This window comes from Echiichthys vipera (genome assembly GCF_963691815.1).
Source record: "Echiichthys vipera genome assembly, chromosome: 2".
NCBI lineage: Eukaryota > Metazoa > Chordata > Actinopteri > Perciformes > Trachinidae > Echiichthys > Echiichthys vipera.
Window position 1 is genome coordinate 21141116 of NC_139827.1, and position 24229 is coordinate 21165344.

Here is a 24229-nt window from a genome sequence, read left to right on the forward strand (position 1 = left end):
TGAGAGCTGGCACTCGTCCATCTGGGTAAATGAGATGTAATGAGGCTATCAGCAGGATGGAAGCAGCTAATCTGCATCATGCACCAATGTGACCACAAACTGTTTCATCTATTGACCTGATGAAGTGGCACTTTCCTAAATTCATTACCCCCCCCCCCCCCCCCCCCCCCCGAACATTAAAACCATGTGTTTCAAATCTGTTGATGATAATTAATACACAGTTACTGCTACACTCTTTAATCTAAATTCATAACTGTCCCTTTTCCGCTGTACAAATAAGGAATTAAATAATTTGTTTTTATTATCACTCAATCCGTAGTGCCAGGAACCGGCTGGTGTTAATGAGAGGTGGCTCAGTACCTCGTGATAACAGCTCCATCTAGTGGGATTTATATGGAAACACACAGCTTCCCATGAGTAATTAGTGTTTAGAGACATGAAATATTCTAAAGCCTCTCACTGTTATTACAGAGAAGAAGTAAATTGCCCTGTGTGATGGAGAGCCCTAAGTCATTTTCAGCATATGATAAAAGTTGAACCTGTAATCTTTCTTATGAAACGTAAGTGAGGCAATGTGTCGGTAGCTTTTCGAAATTGCATGACATGTCCTTAAGAATATCTGATTACATTTTTTTTCTATTAGGCTACTGATCTGATACATGGTATTTTTAGAATCTAAAGGAAATCTATTTAATAAATCTAAAGGAACCGAAAAACTATGACCCTAAAATCGTGATATGAACCGAACAGTGGATTTTGTGAACCGTTCACCCCTAGCAACTATGGGTTTGTCTGCTCTTCAGAAATTGTTTGTGTTCCTATGTAAAAGTGAGTATTATGAGTGACTAAGCAATAATAGATTATGCCTGTATGTTAATCTAAGCTACATGCGCTTACATATATGTATAGAAACACTGAAATAAAAAGTGAAATGAGATAGGAGGAGCACTGAAATAAAAAGTTAAAGGTTGAATATGAAGAATCTTTATTAAAAGCTATATATTTTTTTATATAATACGCCCATGGGGTGTTTTGAGGGGTTCAGAATGGAAGTATTGCTTTTCCATAAAAAAAATTGGTTTATTCTGAACTGATATTTAAATTGTTTTTTACAGGTTTGACAATGACTTTCTTTCACATTCTGTTAACATTGGACCAGCCAATAGTGACCGGCATTGCGGGGTTGCCAGGGTTGTCTGTTTTTCTGGGCAGCTACTGTAGGCTGGCGCTGGGTGAAATGGAGTTTACCAATCCCGAAGCTGAGTGACCAGAGACGGGCAAAAACTAGAGTCAATACAGACCAAGCATTCACTCAATGGAATGAGATAAAGGAGTTCAACGGCATTAAAACGGCTCCTTGATTGGTAAGCTAACTTTCCTGTTTACTTAGCTGTAACGGCTAACAGTAACTGTCAAACTCCTCTGCAATACTTTTTATGGGGCAATTTGCTGGAGGGTATGGGTTCAAACAGACTCAAACAGACTCTGGTCTCCTGTAGGCTACTGGGCCCGGTCTAACCAACCTGACAACCCGACTGCTGGAATTATTTTCTGTTGTTGCGACTACGATCTTGAGACACTAGATGGCAGTGTTCTACTCATTCTACATATTCAATCTTTAATGAGTGATATAAATAAACAAAAAGCAAAACAGAATGTATATGCTAGTAAAAAATAAGATGTTGTATGCTTAATGGTATTTTGTCTCTTTAAGCATATGTAATGTATATGTACTGTATGTATCAAGCTCCCACCATCCTGGTTGATCCAATAAGGAAGTGCCAAAAATTGCAGTTTGCCCAGTGGCCACTAGGGGCGGGTTTCATAATGAGCAATTTCTCATTGACTCCCATGTTAAACTGGCCATTTTCACAGCATAATTAAACCTATTTAAGGCCTGTTACAAGAAAACATTCTAGTCTGTATGTTTAGGTCATATCTCCATGACAACACTGAGGGTGGTGAATTTCTCTTTACTAGGCTAATTTTTATTTTATTGGAGGTTAAAGTTTATTAATAGTTGGGGGCGCAATCACTTGAGTGACAGCTAGCCACTGGCCCTCACTTCTCCTCAGAGGTATACATCAGTGAGATGGATGTATGTTCCTCCACCCCAACGTCACATCAATGCCCTATTTTGGTAAGAGGAAAAGAGGCGTAGTCAAAGTCTGACAAGATGGCAAGTACGATTGGATCAAGTTGTGAGAACAGATCTCGACATAGAGGCTACTTCCATTTTTTATACAGTCTATGGTATGTATATCACATATCATTAGTAAACTGAATAGATTCTAATCAGTTCTAAAAGTTTGTGTTTTACTCTAGTGTGTGTTTGCTGCCTGGCAGACCAGGCTGGGAGAAGCCTGGATTTGTATTTTAAAAAGTCCAAAAGTCAAGACCAAATTCAATAGCCAGATTGCTGAAGGGTGTTTGAAGTGGCATTGTCTGCATACAAATATCAATTTGAATATAAGTGTCCTCCGTAGTACTATTACTCTCATATTTAGTCTAGTTTCATATTGATTTACTCCCCGCTGGAAGTTCTGGGCAAGAAATAATGCTTAATAAATAACTCATGAATATTATAAAAATAATGCATTCATATTCATAAAAATGTAATGAATTCATTTTGAGGACTTAAGGCCAAGAAACTCATCTTAAAGGTATATTATAATGATCTCAACAGTAACTCCCACAAGTCCAGCTGTACAGGACCAAGGATGCGGGAAGTCATAAATAAAATATGACGGAATCCTTCACACACAGACACCACACACACACACAAAACACACACATACACACACATACACACAGGCACACACATACACACAGGCACACACACACACACACGCACACAAAACACACACACACGCACACACACATACACACGCAAATGCACACGCACACGCACACACACACACACACACACACACACACACACACACACACACACACACACACACACACACACACACACACACACACACACACACAGTGTCACCAGATCATATTAAGTTGAATCTCTTAATGAATCACTCTTAACAAAGCAAGCACAGAGCAGAAAGGCCATGGTTTGGATTAAATCCATTGGGAAACATTAAAAAGCCACAACTGCGGCTGCAACAAGCGCTTGGGAGGAAAAACAAAAAACTGAGAGCTCTAGGCCAGCCTTTCCTACCAAACACACTACAGTTTTTCTCGATTGCTAAGACACATTTCTTGAACGCTTCTCTCCTTTTCTCTAAACTGTAAACACAAACCCCAATTTTCAAGCTACGTTCACAAAACCTCAGACTCTTCTTGCAAAACCAAACTTTCACCTCAAAACAGTTCAATCTGTGCCCAAAACTGAACTTTGTTGTCAAATCATGCCCCAAGTCAATCAAAATTAAAAACACTACTGAGCAGCCACTAAACACTACATAGAAAAATAGAAAACACAATGCTCATGACATGAAGCTGAATGCATGTTGCAAAACAAAAAAACTTGCATTTAGCACTTTACACATAGACAAAAAACTGAAATCTTGTGCATTTACATGTAGCACTTGTACAGTACAAAAAACAAAGATCTTTTGCATTTACAGTACACATATTATTTGTTCAAAACAAACAGAAACCGTATGCATTTGCCACTTGTGTACAGTTTGGCATTGTCCTCACGGACCATATCAAGAATTAGGGTCTCTTGGTGTGGGGAGAACATACCTGTCCTCACACCCTTATGTGACTGTCTTTCAATTCTACAAAAAGAGAACATGCAGTTACAAAAGATATACATGGAATACTACGGACAGTTAGACTAACCCTCCATTACAATACTACAGTACATTGGCACAGTGATGTACTGAAACATATAATTACTTACAGTATACTGTGGTACAGTATATACTGTAATATGCCATACAGTAATTTGCTCTCAACATTTACATACTTTACTATAATGTCAAAAAAGATAATTACCTATTCTCTTCTCTAAATTTTCAGATTATGGTGGACACAGTGAATCTAGCGATGTTTGGTTGTACCCTTTGTCCGGCCTCCCTCATCCTCATGCCATGGACAAGAACATGGTCAATCACAGTAGCTCTGATTTCGTCAGATATTACTGTTCTTTGTCTTCGCTGACCACCTTGACCACCTTGACCTCCTTGACCTCCTCTCACACAAACTCTTCCTCTTAGATTTCTATCCATTGTAGTGCCTCACAAATCAGTCCTCTCTGAACTGGCTTTATATATTCCCTCACATCATTAGCCACAAGTGTGATCAATTTTGAGTTGTTGTGTTCAAGTAGTGACAACCGTGCTTTAATTGTGTTTGACTTTTGCCACCTGTGCTCACCATTATGCAGCACATGTGCATCACAATGAAAATGTGTTGGTAAGTTGTGTCTAAACAGGTGAAAAGTGCTCATGGTTTTGCCAAAAGGTGGATTGATTCAATCAGTGTGTTCAAGCAACAGAGAAATTGGTTCAGACAACAGGGTTTAGTGTTTTAGCAATTGAAAAAAACTGTAAGCCCAGATCATGTTTCTCACTCGTCTACTTCATTCACCCCCCCTTACACAAAAATGAGGAATGCTCAAGGTACAATAGAAAGTTAAACATATCTGAGCATTCCTAACAATACAAAATTGCTTTTAAATCTATCAGAGTCTGGTTTATCAAAGTCAAAGACTCATTTCTATTTACTGTAATCAAATAGTTAAATTGCATGTTTGTTTTTTACCTTTTTTAAATGGGAATGCCAAAGTGATTGAAAAATCAATTTGCAACAAAGCAACTTTATTTGAAGATATAACTGCTTGGCTTCTTGACATATTCAGAGGAAAACATAGCGTTTTTAATCATTGATGTAACGGACTTGAAAGTTCGCATTTTAAGAGCAGCCCTTCAATATGCACCCCTTTTACAAATTTAAAAAATCCCCCACAGTAGTGACTCCTTGCTGCAGCTGGCAGAGTGGACAGATGGTCCTGTTTATCTGTTATCTTTCTCTTTTTGTTCGTCTGTGGCAGCTAGTTTCATATATCGGAGTTAAAATGCATCTCATTCATTGAAAAAAGATGTCTTTTAAAGCAGTTTCTCTCTTTCTACTTTTTCTTCTAAATAGCATTGACCATAATTTCTCTCAGTTAGAATAACTGTGTATTAAAAAAAGCATTGCTGGGATTAAGGAAAATGCTACAACTAAGCCAGATAGGACAGAAATTATCCTTTAAAAATATAGGTATCCACAGTATTTACAGTTTGTATATCTACAGCATGTAGATTCTTACTGTAAGAAATGGGGGGGGGGGGGGGGGGCATTTTATAGCATAGCAAGTCTCAGGCAGCCTAAGAGCTAAGTCTGTGTTTGCTTTCTTTTAGCCCAATCTCTTATGCTCTTTATATCTTTCTTCTGCTCCAGGCGCTGTCTGCAACAGGCAGAATTCATGTGTGTTTGCTTTACCTCATCCCTGAACAACATTAAATTAGGAGCAAGAGAACAGAGCAATATCATGTTGGCTATTAGTTTTAACCCTCCTTCATTTTGAAAGGGGCAGTGATGAGCATGAATGTTCTCTGTTAACTACTCATGTAGTTAAAGACATTCCTGTACTATTCACTCAAACCAAGTCTTCTATTAATAATTGCTATGATCTCCTTCTAAATTCTCCTTAAGCTGAGCAAGGGTTTTAGAAAATACCCTCAAATGATCTTAATATTTCAAAGGAAAATATGTTACTAACTACAGTCAACATGATCACAAAGCAGTCATATTACTCTGTTCATTGTAGTGTAATGTATTGTCTTTTTTTCCAAAACAAAAATAAAATAAAAAATAATAATAATGATATAAATGATCGTATTCCAGATAAAAACAAACCATATCAATACTCTCATTGCTGCTCTGTGTTTGGCTCCAAAAAATGTTCTTTGAAACTGAACTGAACTTTTGCCACCATATTCAGCTGGTATATCTCTTTTGCATATGCAAAGGCTTAATGTTTCCTGTGTTTATTTTTTCCCCCATCTTACTCAGTCCCTTTTCTCTCATTTGCTTTCCAAAAGAAACAACATCCAAAGGCTTTCAAAGACATTTTGACAAAATAATTTCAAAAGAATTAACCAATTACTTCCCTCCTCCGACTTCCTATCTAAATAGATCTGGCACATTGGCACATTCACTTTATGCTGTACCCCAGGCAGCCATGAAGCAATAATCTCTTTCACTGGATAGGCCAGGCTGTGGTTGTTACTCAAACTGGGTGGAAAACAAGCTAAAAAAATCAGTTAAGAAACATAAGCAATGCTTAAACTGCCATAATTGTACAGCGAGTTCAGCAAGGTCATACAGGAGTCGCTCTTGGAACAGGCCAAAACCTGCATGATGGAAGAAAACACCATGAGAAAAGAGGAAGCTGGCAGGGGAGACATAATTTACCAGAGTGAAAGGGCAGGCTGCTCCAAAAGCACTCGCTCAAGCTAATTGCAGGGACAATACAGAAGCTAGAAAATGGAGAGGAAGCAATGAAATTAAAAAAGAAGTTGGGAACATGATGATGAGAATTAAACTCAATCAATGGCCCATGTGTTCTACCATTACCACAGCCATTTCACACAGGCTAGCTGAGAATCCAACATGTCATTATGTACAAAGAAATACAGCAGCACTCAGGCACATCTTGTCAGGATGAAAAACTAGCCCAGGAACATACACTTGAAAACCATTCTATAGAGGACATATGAATGGTTCCAATTTCTTTGATGTAAATATCCTCTGGTCTTATAGTAATATATTTAATAAAGATTTTTGGACTATTAGTCACGGGAAACAAACATTTAGTGACATGACCTCGGGCTGGAGGTCTCTTGTTGACTACTTGCTGATATTTACAGCCCAAATATATAATAAAAGGTATATAATACATTGTCAGTATTAATATTTAGATAGTAAATTATTCTGATTAATTGACGATTAAACTAATTTGTGCAGACTTTGAATAGATGATGAAGCAAATATCAGTCTGTTTATATGCCTGTCAGCTAGTTTGTGATAATGGTAATCCATAAATAATTAGTTTATATGTAAGAGAAGTAAAACATGTGTGCCTTTTCTTCGTGTTTTATTTTTGGACATGACCACTACTACCAACTAAATGTATCTTTACACTGTGCAGCAAAAAACGTCTGGAACCTCACCTATCTACTGGGTAAATGCAACTTCATTTGGTGACCCACAGAAGTTCTGTTGCGTTCAATACAAATTATTTATTTCTAAGGATGAGGAAAACCTAATTGTTCATTGCATCCCTACTGAATGTCACTACTCCTGAGAAGAAAAACTACCGTATGACACCCTACAATGCACATGCCCTAAGTTATTCACTATTTAGAGATAGTTCCTCACCAAGTTATAATGGCAACACATTTGAAATAAAACAAAAAACAGCATAGATTTTGGCTGGAAAGAAAGAAAACATCAGTAGTTGGTTTCAGAAAAGCTTTCAGAGCAGTTGTATACAATATTTCACAAATGTTCAGTTTGCTGATGCAAACCAAAACATCTCATCTCTCCGCCTCTGTCTGCTTACCTGCTGTGGCTCCCCCACACCCACCATTTGAGATGATTGAAGTCCCATGGAAACGTTCCAGCTCCCTCCACAAACTGAGAGCTAAGCCCACTCTGCTGCATCACAGCGAAAATGTGGCACAAATACATTGCATTGAGGTCACCTAATATGTAAAATGTGAAACTGTTGAGCTCTTTTCCATATCCTCCTGCACAATCCTCTGTTGCCTCTTTATCATATTCTTATTATTACCATTCCTCACATCCTTTCCTCTATCTCAATCTCCTTTCTTCATCACTTTATCTCCTAATCCTCAATACCCCATCAGCAGTATCTCCCTCCACACACACACACACACACACACACACACACACACACACACACACACACACACACGCACACACACACACACGTTCAGACCCTTACAAATACTCTTTGCACTCTTTGACAAAGAACAAATCTTAAGGATGAGGCTCCCAGTCCAAGAGAAGGGACAGTACAAACAGCAGCAGCTTAGGCCAAACACTGCCGGCCCTCCCTGCTCGGCTCTCTCTCACTGTGTCAGTGTGAAAAACAAGATGCTCCACAGAAATGAGACCCCAACTGCAAAGAGCAGGGCTTAAAGTGACAGGCCTGGCCCTAACATAAACAGTGTTTTATAAATGACTTTCTGGCTGTAGCAAAGATTTATGTCTTACTTTTCTACTTTTATGAGCCGGGGTGATCTTACAAGCAGCCTGCTACAACTTCAAAGTGGTTTTGATGGATGTTTTAAAAAATATTTCATCAGTGGTGATGCTTTCAACTTATTTTAATAAGTTGCTGCTATACAGTAGTTCAGCCACTGCTCGAATCTCTCTAATCTCAACTCTGCTGTCAGTGGTGGTGGGTTTTTGTTTTTGTTTTTTTGTTTTTTTTTTTGCTTGATTTTCTAGATGTTACGGAAAACATTTGCAAATTCAGTTTCTGAGAGTATTGTCTGTATGTGTTTTTGTACGTGGGTGAATAGAACTGCTTGGTTATTTTTTAACTATGGGTGAAAGATAAACTGTAAACCCTGAAACCCGAAAGAAAGTGGCTTGACTCTCCTGGTATTTGACGTGCAGCTGCTCAACCAGCCGTTTCCCATTGGCTTCACAGCCGTGAAAGGCGTGGCCTGGATGAAAGATGCTGCATCCTTTGTTTAACATGCACTTTAATATTGAATAGTAAACTATAGAAGCCATATCCGCGTGTGATTGATATGGCTGTTGGGATCATCCTTTAAACTGAACATACACGTGTACTCTTTCAAGGGATACGATTCCATCTTTTTTGTTTCCACCTGTAGCGGCGACTGAGAATGTGTCAGTCAACTCAAAAACATTCAAAACTGTCGAACGTGTCAAACTCGGAGATTTGGATCGAACTCCGACTGAAGTTTAGCAGGAAGAGGAGCACAAATCAAGCAGTTGAGGTTCGAGACTTGGCTTGATGAGAGGAAAAAAACACGAGACACGAGCGTTACCTCTGACCCTGACCATGGGCACCGTGCGCTCCTCGCCGTGCGCATAAGCTGCTGTGGAGGATCCGCACATTATGAGACGCCATGGCATGGTGTGACCGAGGGGTTCAGACTTTGCTGGCCATCGCGGGGGCATTTGCTGCCTTCAGTCTCATGACCATCGCCATCGGCACCGACTACTGGCTTTATTCCCGGGCGTACATCTGCAACGCCACAAATACCACCGCGGACGACTCCCAAATGCAAACAAAGAAAGTCAGAGGCGACCTGACGCACTCCGGACTGTGGAGAATCTGCTGTATAGAAGGTAAAATAAAGTGTAATAAGTTAGTTACCGTTATTCCAAAAACTTTTATGCGTTACTTTTTATTGTGCTCTTTGGCACAGGTGCGCATTTTGTCCAGTGGTGAGCCAGCGGATTTCATTATGATTGTTTTACGGCGGTGACAAGTGACAATGTACACAGTGTGATTGATCAAATTAGCATATTCTGTCAGTGAAAAAAACGGATTCAAACGAATGCTAGAATTGGGAACTCCAAATGAAAATACCCGAAACGCCCTCTTTTTGTGCAAAAAAAGTGCAAGGGCATTCGAAACAAATATATTCCCGTTTGTTTGGTGTGACGACGCACCAATAATGGAAATCCGTCAAGGGCGGCATCGTTATTATCAATAATCCCAATGTTATATGCGCTGAATAGCATTTTAAAAGTTACGTGATATGTAATAGGAAAAATCTGGAGCGAAACTGCTGCTTTTTGCGCGCAAAGGCGGTGTTGTGCGTGCGTAATGCTACGTTTTTGTCAGTTTCCCTAGTAAATGATTTAGTTTGTGACTGAAAAAGGAGACTCGATGGACAGACCATGTCAGAGAGCCAAGTCTAATGTTTTTTTTAATGTTTTACATTTTGACCCAAGAAAGAAGTCCCTCAATAACAATTTTAAGGATCCCCCTACTTTTCTCATTAACTCGGTTGCTTGGCAACTAGTTCCATAAAATTGCTTAAACTGATGAAATATTTTTTCAGCTGCAGAAGTAACGTACTAACAAGAAACTGCTTTGTGAAAACCTGTCAACATTGTCTCAGCTTTGCTGCGTATCCATGATCCCCAACACACACGCCTGAGGAGTTTTGGGCTGGGCTTCCTGCAGCTCGTTGTTGTTTGCACACCGATGCGCGCGACTGCTTTATTGGAGATGAGCCAGATCGTCGAGATCAGTCAGTTGTTCCGCTGAAGTAGTCACCAGTGACGTCATCCCATGCGTCTTCCAGCAGCCCTACCTGTTGTGGCGCTGTCCACTGCTACTGGTGCTGAAACATTCACTCTGCATGATGTAGTTCCTTTTAAGTAATAGCCAAGCTAAAAAATGACTGTAGTCTAAATAAGTAAATAACTACATTTGTGAAACTTCCCCAGAGGTAAGGGGCCAATCACGTCACACTGTAAGCTAGAAATAGTCAGTTGCTGACTTGCAAAGTATTCAATTTGTGCCATGATTGAAAGCAGAATGTAGCTGATCAGCCTCACTTGCTTACAGGTGGCACTTTAATTTGTTTATGGCTGCTCATTCATGTTTTGCAGCCACATTTTGTTTTTATGTCCCACTCACATTACAACACTGATAAAAAGCATTTCACAGAATGTAGTATACCATAATTGAAATCATTATAGTTTCTAGAACATTTGACATATTCACCATGTCCTTATTGATCAAAAGAAAGCAAAGAAATACTTTATATGAAGACCACATCTATAGTGTGTTATGGGGGCATTAATTGGGAACTATAATCTTATGGATGTTGTTGACTTATTGTAAACTAGAGGTTAATTGATGGGGCTTATAGTTCATTTTAACTTCCTGCGCTCACCTAAAAGAAAATAATCTATGTTTCATCATAAGTGATTATTGTTGTAGTTGCAAAATGCAAATAATCAGTAAGTAAAATGATTTTAACCTTTATTTCCTTTATTCAAGGAAAGAAAAATACTTTATTTTTACTATATACTAACAAACCTTCCACAACATGCACATCCACTGTTTGCAGCTACTCTACTACTGTAGTAACACCCATTACAACCCGTCACATCTATAATGTTTTATGAATGTTGGTATGGTGCATCAGAAAGCATTATGCGTGTTTATGAGTTTAGTCTTGAAGCATTATCAATGCACTATCATTCTCTCTGATTGCCCCCATAAGGTAGTAAGCGGTCTTCATAAAACAGTGTTTCCAAAATAACTTGTTGGTGATGTTTGAAGTTAGATAGCAAAAGTAAAATACTTTTTTTTCGTCCCCAAACCTTACAGCGTTAAGATTAATTGATGACATGAGTGTCTATTAGGGATGAGACTCAAGACTCGGAGATGATAAAACAGTTGTGTTGACGAGGCCTTTTTTCCACACAGAAAATTGTCCAGGCATCAATAAGGGAATGGATTAAGTATTGGACTGATAAGCAGAATCAGTATTGGCATTGGTATCAATATGTTTCCATATGACTCAAAGATCAAATCTCTCATACATGAAGAGAGTATCTGAACATTGCTGTGGGTGGGTTGGTCCAAGGGAAGGGGCAACACTTTCTAGAGCAGCATTTCAATAGTTGTTCAACATGCCCTCCTTCACTTCCCCTCAGCATTTGGCATTATGTAGCAGCACACGTCACACGGAGGCCACTTGGAGAGCTGAATGAAATTGTGCAGGGGGAGGAGCGGGGGATGAAATGAAACACATGCCCTTGTTCACTTCAGCCCAAACTATCATGGATCGACCGGCAGTTGTAGGTTTAGCGCTGTACTGATTTTTACTAATAATCACAAATACCTTTAGACTAATTTTAATGAGATGAAGGTGTTTTCTACAGATGATTGCAATATGTCGGCACCGTCGGCACTTTGTAAACAGCTGCATCATCTTTGATTAAGAAACCTCTGTTTGTGATCTGTATCATCATTATCATCATTATTTTTGCTATGATATATTGCAAAATAACATTTCTTTTGTTAGTTTACAGATAATGTTGAGAAGAAGCCACACGAGTCAAGTATGGATATATAAACTAAAAATAAGTAGACTAAATATTTACTGTAACTAGTCATTTTTCAGTAAAACTATCTGCTAAGCAGGCAAACAGCCCACACATGTATGAATACAGACTTATAATAAGATATTATTTATAGCAAACTGAAACTGAAAAGCATGTCAAATAGTAAAGTTTTATGATGATAAAAAGTTGCTTTATTTATGCATATTGTTCTTCTTTAGTGGTGAGCAATCGCAGAATTTTAGGTCCATTACTGCCACCTACCTATGGCTGCATTTTCTTCCATCAAATGCATAACTGCAATAACTTGTGGGGGATATCGCCCCTGGAGTGACCATCGTTGTTCACTCGATCACTCAGCCCTTCGAGGGTCAATCCAAAGACATGGTCCCTTTAGCTCGTTTCCGACCCTTGAGAGTATCATCAGCAAGTGAGATGGATTTTCCACCATCTTCTCTTTCCCTTCAAATATTGTTGAAAGCGTGTTACACACAGAGATGAAACTAAAAGTAGCACTTCATCTCTTGCTCTTTCTCTAACACACACCAGCATCATCACCAGCACTATTGCCACAATGTTGTGAAATTCAATTCAAGTGGTTAGCACAGGGCTATAAAACCAATGCTAGCTGAGCCCAAAGGACTTTCCAAGAATCAAAATGTTAATGGCATCTGATGTAAGACTCATACTAGATTATAGTGACTTCCAGTTGTTACACCCCCTAAAGTTGAGTCCCTCTTTGGCTTAAATGCAATATTCTAATGGCAAAAATGAAAAGTAATTCTTTGAGTTACTGAGCGTACATTTTCCATTCGCAGTTGACTTGTTTTTTTAAGAGAAAAGACTGAATAAAGGTTCATTTATCCACTCATTTTACCGTCCAGTTGAGAGATAGTCTCTTCCTGGAGCAAAGAACAAGATTGAGTTCAGCCAGTTACAAAAGGTGTTTCCCTGACTACCCTGCCAGAGAAGACAAACAAAGGTTGTTTTTTAGTCACAGCTTAAATCTTGAAAACTACAGTTATAGTAGGTCAAATGAACAGCTTAAATAATGGGCAAGCCTAGGACACATAATCTTGAAGAAGAAATTGCACGTGTCTCTCTCATGTGCCAAACAGACCACTTCACGAATGTTGTGTCTTGTAGAACAAGGAGGAGAGCAATGATGGGAAATGTGTTTCCTTTTAAAGGAAACAAAGTGAAGTCATTCATGCTGAAACTCAACAAGAACTCTCACTTAAGGCAATCACCCCTGAATGCTGAACATGTTGGAGTGGCACTTCAACATATGACACATTTTAAACAGACATTTGGTCCAACTTTAAATGGACAAATCCTGATGGTTTAGTTTTTTTTTAATGCAAATGTTTGAGATTCTCCGTCATAAAGGCTGCTTTCAGGTGGTTTTGTGGCTTTATTAGTGTGTGTGTGTGTGGTGTGTGTGTGTGTGTGTGTGTGTGTGTGTGTGTGTGTGTGTGTGTGTTTGTGTGTGTGTGTGTGTGTGTGTGTGTGTGTGTGTGTGTGTGTGTGTGTGTGTGTGTGTGTGTGTGTGTGTGTGTGTGTGTGTGTGTGTGTGTGTGTGTGTGTGTGTGTGTGTGTGTGTGTGTGTGTGTGTGTTTCTGTTGAGCGTGTGCGTGCGTATTAGTCTAGTGAATGCATTAGTGAGATGTCAAAGGCTTCCTCTGAGAAGCGGAGCTAGAAATGTGATTCTGGGTTGCCGGGGGGAGGTTGCCATGGTGAAGCTATGCTGAGTAATAAAAGATAGGCTGCAGTCTCTCAGACAGATGGGCTCTGGGGAGATACCTCCCTGACTGAGCTCACTCTCTTTCTTCTCTATCTCTCTCACAGGCGTCATTCCTCTGATTATTAACTCACAGGCTAACTGTGTGTTATGTATTAATAGGATTATTACAATTTTACTTCACTTCTTGTTTGATTGTACTAAATATTTTCTTTTTTTTAAAATCTTTTACCCTACACGTCATTACTTTATCCCAGACCTTTTGAAGACCATGATCATGAGAAAACATCTAATTACACTGAACTCTACACTGAATGTTGTGAATATCAAATACACACAAGATGCACGCACACACCCATTGATTGTGCTTATGGATCAATCCAAAGAATGTGCTTGCTGCAAGAAAGATCAAAAGGAAGCTGAGAGCGGGTTGAACAAGAAACATTTTAGAACATGGGAGGTAGAGAAGTGCACAATTGAGACATGATAGTGGTAAGAGTTTTGTAAAAAGAGACAGGGAATGAGAGTGAAGAGACTGAAAGAGTGGGGTTGAGAGAGTGGAGTTGGTGAAGATAGAGTCAGGGCAGCATTAACATGAAAACTTAGCAGACAAATGTGACATTGAATTTTTTTGCAGATGGCTAGATTGAATTCATGACACAATATTAAGTTAGAAACATGTTAAAGGTCCTATAGTATGCTAACTTCATGCTTGTATTTTGGGTTTCTGCTAACATGTTTGCATGCTTTATTGTTCAAAAAACACTCTCTTTTGTCATGCTGTGTGTCTGAATATACCTGTATTCACCCTATGTCTGGAACGCTCCACTTTAGCGCCTGTCTCTAAGCCCCCCCATCTGAAAAAGCCCAGTCTGCTCTGGTTAGTCAGTGTTACCTGATCTTCTAACTCTGTACTCTCGGCTCTCTGTATATCCTTCCTCATAAAAAAAATAGTAGAGCAGATTTCTTTCTCATTGCCAGTGGGGCCAGTTCCCGGGGCCTTGGTCTGCCAGAGGGCCTCCAATCCTTAGGTTACGCATGATGTGTGGATTAAGACTTTTCTCAGTGCACACAGTCCAATGTGACCACTAGGCCCCTGGACGCTTATACCATGAGCTAACCACTGGGGCCCCCAAGACCCCTCAGCATTTACAATGAGGGCCCCAGAGCCCTCCGCCCTTGGTGTTTAAAATGTGAGCTGACTACTACTGCTACCAGGTCCCTCTGCACCTAAAATGTGATGGCCCCCAGACCTCTTATGGTGGGCTTCTCCATGCGGAAAGCACATATAGGGCCCCACAAAGCTTTATTTTAGCCAGCTGCCCATTTGCCCTGGTAGCTCATGCTAGAATGTAGTCACAAGTTTCACCAAACAAAACTGGCATACTGGGCAGGCATCAACACACGATTAACAGATTTTATTTAACCCTGCTACAACGCAACATTGCAGAAAAAAAGATGAGGCCAAATGCAACAATACTGAAATATGAACTTGAAAAATGTGTGTGACGCTGACCATGATCAGGCCATGGCTGGCACACTACACTAAGGTATGTGTATTTGCATGCAAAAGATCCACTCACCCAAAAAAATTGCTCCACATGGTTACTCAGGAACTTCATAGGATACTTTTAAGGGGAAACCATGCCCATTTTCAAAATTCATTCCTCTTATTGCTATGGCTTAAGATAGACAAAAATGTTAGTAAGCATGAACAACTCTTTACCAAATTCAAAAACCAGAGTGCTTAAACTCAAATTTGTGATGTCATCAAGTGGTGTGGAACTGTTTTTATAGACAATGAATGGTGAAATATGTTATAGATGATACTGAGAGCACCCAGAGGAGTATTCTGAGTACATGGAAACATTTTCTGTTTCACAACTGACTCAACACTACAATACAATAAAGCTCACTTGGATATAAAAACAAAAAACAACCAAAATCATTGACATTACATGATACATGTCTTTACATATGACATTTCCTAGGCCATGGGAATTACATGTTGAAATTCCTAATTAGGTGGTGTTCCCCTTTAAATATGGGGAACAGATGTGTTGCAGTGAGTAAGTTTGTCTGAATTCTCTAAACTCAATAGATCGCCTTATTTTGACATCCAAGATATGAAATTACAACATGGAGAATTGAACATTTTCTTTCAGAATAACAAAGAGCTCATACTGCTGTTACATTTTCACAGCTTATTGATTGTTTGAGAATCAAAGCTGTGATAAGTTTAGTTTTTACACGTTATCAATTTCACACAGATGATATATGTCAATTAACACATTTGCCATTGTGTCATTGGTGTCTTGCAGAGTTCCAGAGGAACTAACATAGTAGAAAAGGCAGAAATGTAAGGATGGGGTAGCAAAATAAGGCTTAAGACTTTTAATTCAAAGTCCAACCTTTCAATATTTATAACGCTCCGATGTTTTATTCTCTTAAAAGTGGAGGGAAGAGACTGGGTCTTTGAATAGAAGGTGCCTGAGGGCTTGAGAACTTCAGAACCACAGATCCACAGAAGCCTATCCTTAAATGCTTTCTGACATGGTTAGAGGTGAAAACAAGATGGTTCAGCACTAGTTTAGATATTCTTTACCAAACATTTTCATTGGTTTTCCATTGAGGTTTTGTTCATTGAAATCAAATGCAGGGTCCGCAATTACCCAGTATTATATTTATCTCCAGCCCTGCCTATTTGCACACGTCTGAAGAAAAAAAACATTAGCACACATTGATGACACAGCGTAGCTTACACGGATAGCATTCGGCTAAAGACACTTGGTAACATTAACTTACCAGTATTCTGCAGATGCACTTTTCCAGTTATAGTCTGTAATGATTCTCTGGCTTCCCTGAAGTCATTGGTGTAGCAGCATTTTACCTTCACTATAGTTATGTAATTAAACAACTAACAGTAAAGTGGGTGGGCTCCAAGAGAACTTCATGGTGCATTCAGGTGCACCTTGTAAACTCAACCGTAAAGTAACGCTTTGCCATTTAGTGGCTTTTATTTTAGTTGTTTCTCAGTTCATTTCGCCGTTTTATTTCACCAGTCAATTTGTTTGTTTCAAATCGACTGGTGAAATAAGTCATTATTACATTTAAATAAATCATTTAAAAAGGACCATATGGCCTTGGTGTGGTACATTACCCCCCAAAATATGGCAGTTATATTACACTTGATGTCATGTATCTTTTTAAAGACGAATTAGAAAACTTGGATAACAGTTCTCAGGGCATAAAACCAACTGATCTATTTATCTTTACAAAATAAGACTCCTAAGTCTAACAATGGCAAAGCATCAGTGCTGAAAACACAGTTTAAATCGAAAATTGATTGGCCAACATGTAGTTCTTTTCATACCCTCTTTCTTAACTGGAGAATCACCAGTCTTGCTTCATTATAAAGACAGCATTTTTCTTTAACTGTTGTCATTTCTTCCTTGCACAGACTGGTACTGCCATCAGACACATTCACACTCTGCTTTTGGCTTCTCTGCAGGTATCAACAAAGGAAGCTGCTTTCGGATCAATCATTTTCCAGATGATAACGACTACGACACAGACAGCTCAGAGTACATCTTACGTAAGGCCTTGCAACCTCTTCATCTTCAAACACTTAAACCCATAATCCTCTGTCTTTTTTTCTTCCAGTAGTGATGGAGTTATCACAAGGGTACTTAAAGTGTCATGACATCTTTATCCCTCCCCCATAAAAGCCTGATGTCATGACAGTAATTGGAGCTATGGAGATGATGTAGTGTGTTGTGCTGATGAGCAATAGGGTTATATCTTGACTTTACTCACGTAAGAGCACATATTTGACCATAGTAGATTGATGAAAACATGTCACCCTGAGTGGTAACAGAACTGTCTAGGTCAGGGGTATTCAAGTCAAAGAGGTCCAGTTAGATAAAATGACCTCAAGGCGAGGTCTGGTTGTCAGTTTTCACATTTAGTTGGAGGGATTATAAATAATAAGTAGGCTCCTGTAAACAAATGTGATTTTCTTATTTCAAGGTAAATAAAGGCTGCCTTTTAAAATAAAATACACAGCAGAGAGCTTTTAAAAAAGTGCATCTGAAAATAAAGTGCTTAATTTTAGAAAAATGTAATGAAAACTGTAGCTTCAGTTTCCCCTTTTCTTCTTTTTTTGTCATAACCAAATGTAAAATAAACAAAAACACTTAACAACAACATGGATTCTAAATCTAGGGAGACACACTGGTTTTGAACTGCCCTAGGGAAGAGTAAACATGTACACGTCAGTCCATTCTTGATTGAAAGCCCTATTTTCGATGTCTTCTTTTCTTATCTTTGAACATGCCATAATAAATTATCTGACTCATTCTCTCCGATTTTCTCGTAGTCTATCCCTCTCCTGTCTCACTCACTCACACGGGATGCACAGATTTGATTGGCTTATAGTTTCACGTGAGGTAAAAAATGCTCAAAATTAAATCATTCTCAATAATTTCTTGATTTCTGGACTCGGCCCGGATTGGACAGCTCTTCTTTCACATCCTTTATATCTACACTTATGGCAGAGTTATACATGTGTCAGCCAGGAGTGCCATATATTATTTTAAGGACAGTTTAAGCTACTGGTACATGAGTACATAGCACCATGAACAGTGGGAAACTACAATATGATATGAATAATTTGACGCAATTTGCCTCCACAAAGATTAAGGGATCAGAAAACCATATTAACTAACTATATATTTTATGACAGTGCATTTACAACAAATGTTCAGTGTTACTTATGGGTGTATCCTTCAGTTTTAAGATAATTGCAAAGCTGATTCTTGTTGTGTTTTACGTTTAAATCCATGGTGGTTTGCTGGCATTATACTTCTTTCCTGTTTTTGCTGGCACATTACTGCATATGCTGGCATTGGTACTGCAACCTATTGATCAGTGGAATAGTCTGAAATCACTGGCAGGTTGTGTATTGCATCAAGGTAAACATAGCATCATAGAAAATCAGCTCCCTAGCATTACTAGAAGTCAAAACCTCCACAGGGAACCTTTAATATGATAAGATTAAAAGTATTTTTCTATTAACAATGGATGAAATAAGTATGTGTGTTTCATGTCGTGAAGAACCCAAAAAGGATAAGCACCAGACCCTCAGCTCTACGGAGCGTTTTAGTGTCTTTAAACTCATTTTTTTGGTTTTACCACACTCTTTTCCAGCAGCTGTTACAGCAAAAACAACTTGGATAAAGCCAAGTTACACAACGTGCCCAGCACCAAACAGCAGGCAGACAAATAAGCGAATCGCTAGTGAATATAATGGAACATTAAACCCCACACATCCAGAATTGCTCCTCAGAGTTGTAATGTATGTAAGTGCCAAGAAGTGACAATATTTTTCCTGTTGTTAGTGATGTACATGTGAAAGGTTGTTATTTCTGCTGTTACAACTAGTTTTAAACATTATTTCATTGGTACAATTGTCAAATTAATCACATGTTGCTCAGCCTTTGTGCTGTTTATTTAAAGTGATGTGTTTCTTCATACTTTTTGATGACAAGGCTTCATTGTCTCGTATGTACAGGTATTGTGCGTGCATCGAGCTTGTTCCCCATTCTCAGCAATGTTCTGCTGATGTTGGGGGGCCTGTGTGTTGGGGTTGGACGCATCTACAAAAACAAACACAACATTCTGCTCAGTGCTGGCATCCTGTTTGTGGCTGCAGGTAGGAAGAGAGCGCACGCTACAGATAAATACACAACAACAACTAGATTCTGTCCACCAAAGACAGAAAGAAGAAGCAGACAGAAGGACAAGACAGATACAACACAGGGTCTTCCTTTGTTTGTTGTCTGTGTTGAGTTTCTGTGTTGTGTTGCTCTTTTTTTTATAGTTACCCTAACTTTTCCTGTATTTCAACAGAAAAACAGGATAAATTTGCCTCTACCCTATTGCATATTTTATTGTTTAAACATAACACAACGCATGCAGAAATCTCACACACTTGTAATGCACTTTCCCTTTCCCCTGAATCCATGGTTTCTCTCTAATTGGCAGTGACAAATAATTAATTGTTAATATGCAGCGAAGAATGTCAGAAGGTAAAAATCTGCAGGATACGTGTCAATATTCAAGTCGCGTCTTCTTGGTAATGCTTAATTGTTAGATAATTATTTCACTCAAGGAATATTGTAAATTGTAAAGATGATTCTCTCAGGTGTTGGATGTTATGAAGATACAGATGAAGAGAGGAGTTAAGTGTGTGAACCCAAACTGAATCAGCCTCTTGATGAACAATGTTCTGTAGTATAATCTTTCAACACATTTTCACAACCAACTGGTCTCATAATTATGGACACTTGGTCAGGTCCCCTTGGCATCAAGTTGTTAATGCGCTGGGTACCCCTTTGGTATCATTTGTCAACATGCATGGGAATGGTTAGGTTTAGGCAACAAATCTACTTTGTTAGGTTTAGGAAAGGAACGTGGTTTGGGTTAATGTTTGTACATTTGTTATGTAACTTACATACAGGGAGTTACGCATGTGACATTTACGCATGGCATGTGGCATTACGCATGTGGCATTACGCATGTGGCATTACGCATGTGGAATTACGCATGTGGAATCACGCATGTGGAATTACGCATGTGGCGTTAAGCATGTGGCGTTACAAACGTGGCGTTACAAACGTGGCGTTACAAACGTGGCGTTACAAACGTGGCGTTACAAACGTGGCGTTACAAACGTGGCGTTACAAACGTGGCGTTACGCATGTGGCGTTACGCATGTGGCGTTACGCATGTGGCGTTACGCATGTGGCGTTACGCATGTGGCGTTACGCATGTGGCGTTACGCATGTGGCGTTACGCATGTAACGGGGCCAGGATTTTTTAGAGGGTAGAAACACACTGCTCTCGTGTCTCTAGCGGAGATTACACCGGCTCCGGGTTCAGGCAGCCAGCAAATATGCTATATGATTTATACTGATATTCAGCACAGTATCTTTCACATAGACTGTAAAACCCCGACCCTCACGGCCCGAATTCTCCCTGGGCTCCAGATTAGCATCTAGTGTATGTGCCATCGATAGTAAGCTGTATTGCAAGTCATTGTGCAAGTGCAGCTATTTAATTAGCATGCTGTGTTCGTAAATCATCCCTTTGTACAGTCAATCGAGGCAGACCATCTTGTCACTTATAGTAACACCATTACACAAATGACCGCAGTCCATGTCAAGATGACAGAGTTAGCATGCTAATCCTGACTGCTAGCCTCCAAGGTGAAGTGAGGGCCAGAGGCTAACTGTCACTCAAGAGGCCGCGCCCCTAATTATTCATAAACTTTAACTTCCAATAAAATAATAACTCAAATAGGTTTAATTAACATGAGGGTCAATGAGAAACTGCTCTATTGTGTAAACTACAGGAAGTCGCTGTGGTGGGGGCTTGGTGGCGTTAGGCATGTGGCCTTACGCATGTGGCTTTACGCATGTGGCTTTACGCATGTGGCTTTACGCATGTGGCGTTACGCATGTGGCGTTACGCATGTGGCGTTACGCATGTGGCGTTACGCATGTGGCGTTACGTACGTGACGTTCTGTAAGTGACAGATGTTGACTTTTGATTTCACACAGGCCACTAACAGCAGTCTCCTAGGTGAAAGTCCTGTGTTTGTTTCACCCGTCCATCTACCCCAACCTCTTTCCTATGCAGACTTTTTCATTTTTTTATTATTATCCTCCCTACTCAGATTTTGTTGCTCTTTATACTACGTCATCTCACTGCGACTCAGTCGAGCAGTTGAAAGCCCAGTGCGTCTCATACAGAAGTTAAAGGCTGCCTTAGGCGTCCTAATAAAAACGTTGAGGACCACTTACTAGGCTGCCGTATTTGACGAGTTGGAAGTGAGAACGAGTTGAATCTATAGGCTTTACCACCACTGTGCCTAAACATTAAGCACTTTATAGATTTTCTTTCATTGTCCCTTAATTCTCTTCCTCCCTTTTCTCTCCATTCTCTTCTCTCACCTTTACTCGCATCAGGCCTGAGCAACATCATCGGCATTATCGTCTACATCTCCAGCAATGCTGGAGACCCGAGTGACAAGAAAGATGAGGACAAGAAGAACCACTACAACTACGGCTGGTCCTTTTACTTCGGTGCCCTCTCCTTCATCGTGGCCGAATCAGTGGGCGTTCTCGCGATCAACATATATATTGAGAAAAACAAAGAGTCACGCTACAGAACGCGACACAACTTCATCAAGACCACCTCGTCGTCCTCGCCATACTCTCGCATTCCAAGCTACCGTTACAGACGAAGGCGATCCCGCTCCAGTTCAAGGTCGAGTGACCCATCCCGCGAGTCCTCCCCGGTGGGGATGAAGATCGGTGGAGGAAGTGGGGGAGGAGGGTTGGGGATGGGTTTGCCAATGGGGGATATATCCCTGTATGCCCTCAGTAGGGACCCTCTGAAGGGTGGTGCTACTGCAGGGCCTTACAGTCCAGAGAGGGACTTTTTACAAGTCCACAACTGCTTCCAGAAAGATATGAAAGATGGAGTGAATAGGAGGACCACACCAGTATGAGGACAGGAGTGTATTGCTGTGTAAAACAATAATCTTAACAATAAGCTTGATGGAAAACATTAGATATTGTGCAGTAAATGAGAGAGGACACTTGCTCCCCGGGGCTGTTAAAGTGGTGTTGAAAGGTCAGAGCTCAAACTACTTTTTTTCTTGTGTCCCTCTGTGACAGAAAAGTGCCAATCTGTGTTTCATTTGGAGAGGAGAGGAAATGTGAACAACTTTTTTTGATATGACTCAGTATCTAAAAAGTGGATGCAGACATTTTGTAGCAACATTTGAAGATTTGAATATGTGATACCCACTCTCCTCTTACAGAAAGGCTAAACAATGTTCTGGTATTCTTTTAAAGAAAATTTCCTCATAACAGAATTCAGTTTTTAAAGACTTGATGCTATATATAATAAAGATTCTAAATATTGACCTTCAGGTTATTATGATTTTATGCGCAAATAACTGTCTAGCTTTTCAGAAATGAACTTGCTTCTTTTATTCAGAAACAAAAATATGTTTTTCTCCCAAATTGTTTGCTAAAATGAGGTGATTTATGTGATTGTTTGAGTGCTATTGTATTGTATTTGTTTGTAACTTAATACAAATGGTGCTAACTTAATCTTAAACCTTTGATAGTCTTAAGCCTTTTCAACTGCCATCTAAATACTTCTACTGTATCTCGATAACCTCACTCAAGCTTCAAGCTTGTGTGTGAGTCAGGTGTTATATAGTGTGTGTGTGTGTGTGTGTGTGTGTGCGTGTGTGTGTGTGTGTGTGTGTGTGTGTCGGTTATGATATGTGGAATGTGTGTTATGGCTCTGGGACACTGCCGCACTGTCAAATATGGATTTCTGTAGATATATATAAACTAAAGTCTGCTGTGTGATGTATTACTTAAAACATTATTTGTACAGACTGTGAAGCTTGCTCTCCATTCGCTCAGGGACAATGTATGGAACAAATTAATCTTACTTTTCGAGATTTAGAGCGCACCAGGAGAGAGAAAAAAAAATTCAGTTGTTTTGATATTTCTAACCTAAGCCAGACAGGCTGTTATAGTTGGTGTGTAAAAACAGAAGGGAGATCACGCTGTATGTGTTGCTGTTAATGGGTTTTTGATACATTTGTAGTATTTCTGTACTCTTCTGTACTGCATCATACTTTGCCAACAAGGTATTTTATGTCATGTGATTTCCTGAATTTAAAAACTATTATTGCATGACGGATATTGAAAAATTGCACTATTTTGGCAATGGATGGCTACATTTGTATGCAGATCCAGTTAATGTAAATCCCTCAGAGAAAGGTCTTTTTTTAGTATGTAAACAATGAGACAAAATAAAAATACAGTATAGTGAAAAACGAATGAATTGAAATGAAATTAATTTTGACAGATTACAACAACAAAAAAGGGGACACTATAGGAGAACAGGATTGATGACACCCGCTTTACAAGGAACAAGCACATTGTGTTACATGAGTAATTTTGTCCTGTAAGGTTCTGTGAATCTTTCCAGAGTTGTCTGTTAACAAATTGAGCCAATGTGGCATTAAGTGCAGAAAGATTACCCAAGAAGGACATGGTTGGACTAATGGGGATGCTGAGACTAAATATCTGGGATATCTTGCCCGTGACCTCCGACCAGAAGGGTTAAAGCGGTGTGCAGAGCCAGAAGGCATGAAAATAGACAGCAGGGGCATTTTCCATCATCACAGAATCCCATATGTAAGAGTTTGTGAGTTTCTCTACAAGCAATATTAAAAACTTTTATTGTATTTTGGTTTTAGAATTGTGGGTAGAGGGAAATGCG

General features: G+C 39.5%; 1 protein-coding gene across 1 annotated transcript; it reads left to right on the top strand.

Annotated features, from left to right (window-relative positions):
• Positions 1–9146: 9146 nt before the first annotated feature.
• LOC310957721 (voltage-dependent calcium channel gamma-4 subunit-like) lies at positions 9147–22427 on the top strand (the record flags this gene model as incomplete). Its single annotated transcript, XM_083928415.1, has 4 exons — positions 9147–9369; positions 17364–17447; positions 19425–19565; positions 21883–22427. The coding sequence occupies 4 exons, from the start codon at positions 9147–9149 to the stop codon at positions 22425–22427; spliced, it is 993 nt and encodes a 330-aa protein (XP_083784541.1).
• Between the last annotated feature and the right edge of the window lie 1802 nt (positions 22428–24229).